Consider the following 9,696-nt stretch of genomic DNA (forward strand, 5'->3'; position numbering starts at 1 on the left):
AGAGCTTTTGTCAATTTTATTGTACCTCATCTCTCCATTTTCCAAATAACTTACATACTGTACATACTCTACAGTAAGCTTGCTGCCGTCTGCTACACACGGGCACAGATACAGATACACAGTATGTTTTTCTTTGTTGAATACGTCCCCAAACATTTTTTTGGGGGGGGGGGGGGGGGGGGGGATATTTTTAAAAATGTTTTTATTCTATGTTCGCTCACATCCCGCGCATAACTTGGGGGCTAAGCCCCCGCTGTCCATAAAACCTAGTGGCACCCCTGTCACCCTCAGATTGTTATTTGCAACTTGCACGTCAACAACTCGTACATTTGTGTGAGTCCGCAGCTGCAGCAGTGGCAAACGTGTGCCTTTTGTGCCGCGGAGATGGCGGAGATGGCGGAGATGGCTTGCCAGGTCTAACGAGTCCATCTGCATTCACCAGGCACTCTGCTCAACAAGCGACCCGCCGTCCACCCCAAGGGAGTCAAGTTGGAGTAGGTGCAGGGCACTTGTGAATTTCCAGACGAGGTTTGCTCTTGTGCAAAAGGAAAGCCTACAGCACAAGCGCCATTGATAATATGGCGCTTGTGCTGATTGACCCAAATAGAATTGACGGAACCTGGCCGCTTCAGTATTTGGGACTTTGGCTCCATCTCGGCATGAGAGGGGATAGGGTGACCTCTATTTGCAAAAATACAATACTGCTACGGCCAAGGAGCTGCCAGGATCGAATCCGTAATAACTTTGGGGGTGTTTTTTTTCTGCAATTCTTCAGTATTTGTAAGGAATTTCTTCATGTATGATATACAGTGGAGCCTCAAAAAGTAGTACGATTTTCACCAAATCAGGTAATGGAACTCAATGCGGCACAGGAAAGGGCCTGGCTGCTAAGTAATTTATGTATTATTCTCAATGATTCTATGGGGATCTAAATGGGGTTCAGTGTGTTTTAATGCATAGTTAAGGGTGTTTAATGTCATAACCATAGAGCAGATTATGGAATTACAGTTACTGTCAGTGTTGGGAAAGTTCATTGGAACCAGTGGAAACTACAAATCACTTTCTTTTTTCTTTTTTTTTTTAAATGTTTAAATAGAGAGCAGAAAACTAATACCATCAGGAAAAAAGATCACAATCTTATATCAGTAATAGAAAAACAAGACAAGAAAAGAAAGAAAATAATAAAATGTGAAAATACAAAATCAATAAAAAGTTATACACAATTTGCACATCCGCCTGAGGTGAGAGGTCACGGGGTCAAATGTTCTCTCTGTGCCCGCGTGCGTTTGCTCCGAGTTCTCCAGTTTCATCCCACATTTCAAAAACATACACGGTAGCTTCAAGACTCGAATGTTTGTTTGTTTGTCTATATGTGGCCTGTGATTGGCTGGCGACCAGTCAGCAAGGATAATAACAGTAGTTATACTATTTAATAAGATATCAAATAGTATGTTATACTTAGTAAAGACATAATACTATATAACTCTATATTATACACGCTAATTGAAGGTAGTTTAAATACCTGGATAAAAAAATGGTTTAATCCATAAACAGTTGATTTTTTTTAATTCAGATACAAACTTTTTGGCACATTGGGGAAACTAGCACATATAGATTGTGGGGATCACTGTCTCTCAAATAAACAAAAAATAATAATAATAAACGGGAAAAAGATGAACATGAATAAATAACAAATAATAATAAACAAAACAATCTGTCCAGTCTTCATCATTTTGTTATTATTTTGGGGGGCATGATGGCTGTTTAAGATATATTATTGCATTACACTCATCTGAAAATCAGTTTATTAATCGCAACAAGACAATCATGTGAAGTATTCAATGTGAAAATATACATAACCGATCCCATGTTTCATAATTCTCTGATGCCAAGCCTCAAACACGATCTGATGACAATCATCAGAAAATATTAATATTTACACCAGCGTCCACTCCAATCAACCCTGTGGGTTGTAACGTGCATTCTAAGGCGCTTTTGTTTGATGGCAGCAAGAAATGTTCCATTAAATCGTTATGCCGGACATCTATTTGTGTTTACGCGTATCACATTTGTGGAGCTGTCACAATTGAATCCTTTAAGAATCGATTATCCTATAGATATTTTCGAGCACTTGCCCCATGTAATAGGGCTACTCGCACTACAACATGCATTTTGTTTGTCATTTCTGAGGGCTTAAACTGCATATTTTGGTACTGAGTGTATGGTCTTAACTCTGTACAGAATGTGAGACGAAAAAAACCCATTTGCTAAAGGGTTAGTATTTGGAATGAGCAATTACCATTTTAGGTCAAATGGGAGGGGGGGGGGGGGGGAAGATGATTCAGCTCACTCATATACGTCATGTACATTACACATCTAATAGTCTTAAAAATCACTTTTCGATTCTTTGTCGTTTTTGGCAAAGTTCATCAGAGGCCCAACGCTGCGTCCTTCTGCAATAAATGTCCATGTGAAACATTGGTTGCAAACATTGTTCTGGGTGGAACTTCTTTTTTTGGTTGCTCCGGCGCTTGGAAGCAGAAATTGTGCATCGACCTATTTTTGAAGTCGGCTTAGTTGATTTCTTTCCCCGAGCCTACTTTTGCCCAAATACATCAGTGATAAAGAAAACAATGTTAGCAAGTTCGGGTTCAAACCATCAGCTCACCAAGCTGTAGTTAACAATAGTTATGGCCACAGTCGCAGCACACACGGGAAGTCTGCTAACCTGTTTTCCGTTCTTCATATACTGGATTGGTATTGAAACAGTCCTCTTCATCTTGCTGGTCGAATTTTGAACATCATGAGACCAAAATGCCACTTAACATTTGATGTGTGTGTCATCAGCAGGCTGCAACAGAGACACCGGAAGAGTCACAGAAAGGCCGGCTTGGAAGGTTCATGGATTGAAACGCCGCTTGTGAATTGTGCCGTTCAGCTCCTTGTTAGAGAACAACAAGTTGTGCGAAAAAGTACTGAAACATTCAACAGTTGGACATGTGCATTCAAAAGTTTACAGGAGGACAAATTTAAGATAACCCCTAAAGGTCTCATGCATTTTAGCCTCATCCAGAAATGTCACCCAAAAATTGCCCTATCCCTAACTTGTTGTGAGTAGTGTATTTTAAGAGTGTTATTGAGATGTTTTTCCATTGAAATCTCTTTGTTTGTCTCATTTTCACTCTCCAAATATCCATTTGAATAGGCTGTCAAGTATTAAAAAGTTTCATAGCACGAGCGCCCCCTGCTGGAGGAAGGCCTCCACTCCCCCCCACCGACTACAAGGACGACGACAGAAAGGCTTTGAGGAGCAGATCGGATGCCAGGCCGGGGGAGATGTCCCCGCGGGTGACCCTCTCCTCCAGGCGGGGCAGGGCCTCGCGGACGGCGGGGTGATGCCGGAAGTGGGCGAGGACGTTCTCCTGGATCAAGGTCCACATCCACACTTTCTGCTGGGCCCGGCGGCGGCCCTGCAGCTCGCCGCTGGCCAACACGGCCCGGCGGTACGACTGCATCTCCGCCCAGACCTCCGGGATGCCCTCAACGCTGTGCGAGGAAGCGTGGACCACCTGAAGATAAAAGCAGTCTGAGGAGGGGGGATGTCCGCGTGAAATCAAAGCTTCCTCGAAAATCACGGCTGACCGAGAAAGACATAATTGACCCCGACCGACTGGCATATCCAGAAACTTCACTAAACTTTTATTTAGTAGTTGTTAGGGGTGTAACGGTCCGCCCAAAAAGGAATCACTGTTGGATACGTGCCTTGGTTTTAAGGTCACGGTTCACTTTACTTTGTTGTAGTAACAAAAGGAAAAACATAAAAGGGCTTTTCTTTTGTGTTCACAAGTACAGCTAAAATAAATGAACAATTCTCAAATAAACAAAATAAAGTCAATAAAAAAATTACACATTTAGTAATAAATAAAAGCGTAAATGTTTGCGTTATAGAAAACGAGACATCAATAGTTTTCTTGTTGTTAAAGTGCTACATTAATAAATGTGTACCATGTTAAAATAAAACAAAATCCAAAAATAAATAAAAGCAGTACTGTACCTTACAGCGCAACAATAATAATACTTGATTTTTTTCTGTAAAATAAAAAATTGTAATATATGCAATCTGTATGAAATATGTATAAACCTACAACACAACAATAGTCACAACAAAAATAATGCTTTTTTTTCTGTTAAAAGCCGGTGTTTTTGGTGAAACCAACCCATGTTTTACTGTTGTTAACTAAACTTCAAAAGCTACAATATATTTTTTTTTTATTCTGGTGAAAGAATAGAGTCTACTCTTTTCTTTTGGAAGTTTTGGTGCTTGTTGTCATGAAACAAAATATTCATGTGGGTCTTGAAAGATGAGTGAAAATGTTCTAAAATGGCTGGCAGCGTGGAGAACTCGGCTTGGAAACAGCTGCCAGTGAATGAGTTCACGTCCACAATAGTCCATATTTGTGTTTAATGGAGAAAGAAAAAAAAGTTATTTCCTCAAATATTTCAAAAGAATACATTTTAGAGCTGTAATTGCAATACCGCAACACTGTGATATTTCTGCTCAAGGTTAGAATCTGATAGCGGCCCATGCGTACTCCGAATACATGTGTATTCCCACCTTGGGGTTCCAGGACTTGGACTGCCTCCTGAGCAGCTTCATAGCGCTGGTGTATTCCGCCTGGATCCTCCTGGCCGGCACCACCAGGTCGCCGTCCGACTTGGTCACCACCACGAGGTCGGCCCTCTCGATGATGCCCCTCTTGATGCCCTTCATGTTTTAGATCATACAGATCAGTAAAAGCTGCTGTAGAGTTAGAATTAAGTAAGCTAAAGACAACATTAGGATAATACCTGCAGTTCGTCGCCGCCCGCTGGCGGAATTAGCAACACAAACATGTCAACCATGTCCGCCACTGCAAACTCCGACTGGCCGACACCTGACAACAATCACGACACATGCGATGATGAACATTTTTCATGTAATCGGTGGCGGCTGGTCAAAAGAGGGTGCTACCCTACCGCTGCTTACTCACATTGAAAATGACAAAAGGGAATGAAATGCAACGGCATTATTATGTTTATTTTTTTTAAATAAAAACAAGTAGACGACTGTCATTATTATTCAATACAAAAAGTATTTATGCTTAGTCAAAAAGGTTATTTTTTATTTTTAATACAAATATTATGGTTAAACATTATTGTTAAAAAATGCACTTTCAATAACGTATTGGCAAAAAAAAAAGTTATTTTTATGTTGAGGTGATGTGGTGTTGTCGGCATCTGCTGAATGTAACTAACAATGTTCCTTGTAATCTAACTTTGTTACTTTTTCATGGTAACTGTGGCAACACTGCTCACAAGTCGATCGTCACAATAAAAATGACAAGAAGAGTTGACAAACTTTGCGGTGGACCGCTTTAGGTATCTCGGTTTCCAACTGAATCAGCCATATTTATTATCTCTTGTCAAAGAAACGAGCGCCTTGACAATACTCATTACTGCCATCCGTAGGATTGGAGTGGAACTTTATCTACAGCAACTTAATACTGAATTTTGTTCGCCGAATAACATGCATAATTGCCCAAACTAATTTTGAACTCAAACAAGAAGAGTCCAATTGCCTCGATTCAACCTTTGTGGATTACCATGACCCGGATAACTGAGAATCTACACAGAATCAAAGGGGGGGGGGGGACAATTTTAACAAGCACATTGATATTTTGTATTGATATTGTGACAGCAAGTTCAAAATTACTTAGGCAATTATGCTATTAGACGTAGCGATTTTTAAAAATGTACTATTACGGCATAACTGAGATGTCTTTTGTTCCCCTGACATTTGGCATGCCGCTAAGAGGTCGAACTGTACAGCTGTCTAGCACCCTTTTTCGGCCTTGGTTCAGGTCTTACGCTCGTCTGACTGTTCTTGTTCGATGCACCGTGCTCCAAATTAGCGGGCACGTGATGTTTCATTCACCACAATAGAAATGACTAGAAAAAGAGTTTGCCACCGCAATCTAGTTACAAGATACGCCAGCAGGTAACCCAGCGGCTTCGATTTCTTCTTCTACTACTACTAATACTAATTCGGCAGTCTGGATGCCATGTGGCACATTGTTGCCTCTCACAGGTCATTCTTGATACTATGACAGATATTGTTTCGCGTGTCTACCACGCTAAACTCATCAAAATCAAGGCGTAAGAATCTAGCACGTCGTACCCACAGTCTCTACGAGGACGACGTCGTAACCCGCCCCTTCGCAGAGGACGACGGCTTCGTTGGTCGTCCTGGTGACGCCGCCGAGCGTTCCCGACGTGGGCGACGGCCGGATGAAGGCGTTCATGTCACGGGAGAGTTCTGTCATGCGGGTCTTGTCGCCCATCAGGGACCCTGCGAGCAGGAAGTGGACGTGGGCATGGACAGGGAGTACCGAAGTAGGTACTCACTCCTAAACTGGCCATTACTCATATATTACGCTTCCAATTTAGGTGTTTTTGACATAGATACAAGTCTAATGAGTTAAAAGAAAATGTAATGGCATGAAAGGAAGCTGTCTTCTGCTCTCTAGTCTACTCATTCCTGCGTGTTCGCAAAAGTTCAAAGCGGCTTCCGCTATTTTGAAGTCAATGATTGTCTTCCAATTTCTTCTGCCAACTCATCCAACTTTGCCGCACGAACCTCATCTTTGAGCCACTCACATGTAAGAAGAATCCATTGGCGTGAGGTCTACGGAACGTGCGGGTAATTCAACGTTACCTCTTCACCCTATCATACTGTCTTCTAAACTGTCTTTGCACTTCCGTGACGTCTTCGTACTTCCAGTATCACTTTATGACAATGTTTTTTCTTGTTCAACAATTTCAATTGTACGTTTGCCATTATTTAAGGTTAGGCTCAGACATTACCTCCCGTCGTGCAGGAGGACGGGTCGACGGCCAGCACTGACACTTTATGCCCACGTCCCGTCAGCATCTTGCCCACCACTTCGATGAACGACGACTTTCCCGCTCCCGGAGGGCCCGAGAGACCTTTAAAAATTGCGAGGGGCATGGGGGGGGGAAAGCATATTATACGTCTCCTCTATATCTCCTTTATCGAAGTACAGTGGTGCCTTGACGTAAGAGTTTGATTCTCGAATCTGAAATCATCTTTCCCCACTGAAGTGAACTGACATGCCATTAATCCATTTAAGACCCCCAATAAACAATATTTTTGTCATGTGTTTTAATAATAAAAATTGCATTCTACGGTAATGCACTTGATAGAAACATACCGGAATAACAAATATAAAGTAAAGAATTAAACAGTTTGCACATCTTGATTTTCTGCTGTGCACGCCTTGGCCCCTAAGGGGCAGTATAACACAAACATACGACAGTTTTGATGACGAAACAAAGACGATATTTGTCATTTTTCGCACAGGATAAAAAATACTTGCCCGTCGGTATTGTTGTATTGTCTGCATGTGTTACTACCATTTGTGTTGACATATAAGTTGCTTAAAGGCTTATGAATGCACCACTATCAATGCTACTACCTTTTAGCCCATCTACGGTGTTTCTCATTCTGTCATTAAGCTAGCTGACTTTGTAATAAAGTAATGTGGTTTGCTTAAATACACATCATAACACTGGGCGATATGGCAAAAAGGTTTTTGCGGTATCTTATTTAATATTGTCAAATCTCAATTATTATCTTTTTTTATATTGTCTTTAAACTGATCGTTTTAAAACATCAGTACTGAAGACTATAGAAACTAGATACTGAGTACTTCAACATTTTCTTAACATGTGAAGTACTGTAAATACAAAAATGAAAAAGATGAAAATAGAAAAATATTAAAACAATTTTACCCAACATTACAGAAAAAAAAACAATTAAATAACACAATCGGGGAGCGGGCATTCTAGAGCAAAGCAGAGGCACACGCCATAATGGAACAGCGGTGTATAACAACGTTATAAACAAATGCCAAACTTCTGTGTTTTACAGATAAAATATCATCTGAGACAGCCTGAGACAAAACGTTTTTGGACCGCGGTACACTAACAAAAGTGGAGCAGGAAAAGGTTGACTCCGATCGCCTCTTGTCATGCATAATTTCCACAATGGTTGATTGAGTAAATATGCTCACAGCTGATCACCGTGATCAGCCTGAAATTTTTCATGACCACTAATTGCGATCATATAATCGGCCTATGATGTCAGCAAGTGTGTCGTATAACTGCCACATAAGAGACAGACGATGTAGATAGATCGGTCAATAATAAAACCAACCACACACACCTACTCTAAAGGACACCGGCTTCCCATCATTGCGGCTCTCCTGCTCCCTCCTGTAGGCCAGCACCCTCTGCAGCAGCACTTGGGCCAGCTCCTTCTTCCGCGGATGTTGCGTCTCCACCAGCGTGATGGACTCAGCCAGAGAAGCTCGATGACCTCCGATCAGACCCGCGTAGAGTTTATTCAGCAGCCTCTGCTCGGGCCCGCTCAAATCCCGAACGTGCTGATTCAAGGTGGTGCGCACAGCCCGCCATTGTTGGCAGATGTGGTTGGGCACTGGCTTGGCGTGACAAAGACTGTGGCCAATGAAGAGCTTGTGATGGAGCGAGTTGGTTGCTGTAATGTGGCGGAAGAGCGGGGAGTGCAGATGTCTCATTTTATCTGCAAGAGTGGGACGTGAGTGGATTTAAAGAGAAACTGAACATGAAACAGAACATTTAACCAAACATACATACTTTCAATGTACATATTTACGACAAGCTAAAATAATTAATCAAGTGGAACATCCAGGCATGTTGTGACGTCACCATATTGATTGGAGAACCCAGCGCCAGTTGTGGCATGTTTTCGGCTTTAATAACAATACAACTTTTCAACAATACAGCATTAGCTGATACTCGTTAGTGTAGCCAACAGTAAAATCTGTATGTAGCCAAAATATTTTCTGTTAATTAAGTGTAAAACTAAATACAACGCTGACCTTACGGCGAGATCCATGGACGTATTGGGCGCATGTTTTTCCTGGTTCCGGCGGTGATGCTTTGTTTCCGGTGACGTATCGTACCGCCTTCGACATGTTTTAATTTTTTTAAATTTTATTTTTTGTCATTTTATAATTTTCAGAAATACGGTGATAAAGTTTTCACATTTTATCATTAGATAACTTGTATGTATTACGTAAATCAAAGACAAAATTTAAAGCTCACCTCATGGAAGCGTTGGGCTTGTACTTTCTGGTTCCGGCAGGGACACGTTGTGTTTCCGGTGACGTAAACACCAAACATGAACATAGATATAATATAGAACACGTGTTGTACTTGTATATCTGTATGATTATGAGTCCCGGGTTCTAAGCAGGACACACCCTACTGCATAAACGCCAGAAGACGTTTTAAAAAGTTTTTTTTTTTCGCCATTAAAAATAGCTGCACGGTGACGCTCGACACCAACAGATGGCAGCAGAGGCTCCCTTTTCTTTGTACTAAAGCGGCGTAATAGGCCCGAGTGTTCATCAAAAACTAGACCGCTTTCTAAAGTATATGTATTATTTGTACTGTAACAAAAAAATTGTACCTGAATGAATGTATGAAAACAGTTTTTGAAGATAAAATGCAAATGTGTTGCATTTAAAAGTTCAATACAACTGAACTGTACTTAATAATTCAAAAATATATATATATATGGACAGTTGAAAC

At 41.2% G+C, this 9,696-nt stretch overlaps 1 protein-coding gene across 1 annotated transcript; it reads right to left on the minus strand.

Moving 5' to 3' along the window:
* Window positions 1-616: 616 nt before the first annotated feature.
* mmaa (metabolism of cobalamin associated A) lies at window positions 617-9,032 on the minus strand. The gene is made up of 7 exons (XM_061679622.1): window positions 8,982-9,032; window positions 8,285-8,662; window positions 6,904-7,026; window positions 6,218-6,388; window positions 4,849-4,934; window positions 4,616-4,765; window positions 617-3,569 (listed from the first exon to the last, which is right to left on the minus strand). Exons 2-7 carry the CDS (start codon window positions 8,655-8,657, stop codon window positions 3,279-3,281), a joined length of 1,194 nt encoding a protein of 397 aa, XP_061535606.1. The 5' UTR covers window positions 8,658-8,662; window positions 8,982-9,032; the 3' UTR covers window positions 617-3,278.
* Between the last annotated feature and the right edge of the window lie 664 nt (window positions 9,033-9,696).

The sequence above is a fragment of the Phycodurus eques genome, chromosome 6 (assembly GCF_024500275.1).
Source record: "Phycodurus eques isolate BA_2022a chromosome 6, UOR_Pequ_1.1, whole genome shotgun sequence".
Classification (NCBI taxonomy): domain Eukaryota; kingdom Metazoa; phylum Chordata; class Actinopteri; order Syngnathiformes; family Syngnathidae; genus Phycodurus; species Phycodurus eques.

Excerpts from the sequence above, each read along its gene's own strand:
- mmaa (XM_061679622.1), bottom strand. The coding sequence starts at position 8,657 with ATGAGACATCTGCACTCCCCGCTCTTCCGCCACATTACAGCAACCAAC. Across the intron at positions 6,389-6,903 it reads GTCCTCCTGCACGACGGGAG|GGTCCCTGATGGGCGACAAG; the intron begins GTAATGTCTGAG and ends TCCTGCTCGCAG. Across the intron at positions 4,935-6,217 it reads CGTCCTCGTAGAGACTGTGG|GTGTCGGCCAGTCGGAGTTT; the intron begins GTACGACGTGCT and ends GATTGTTGTCAG.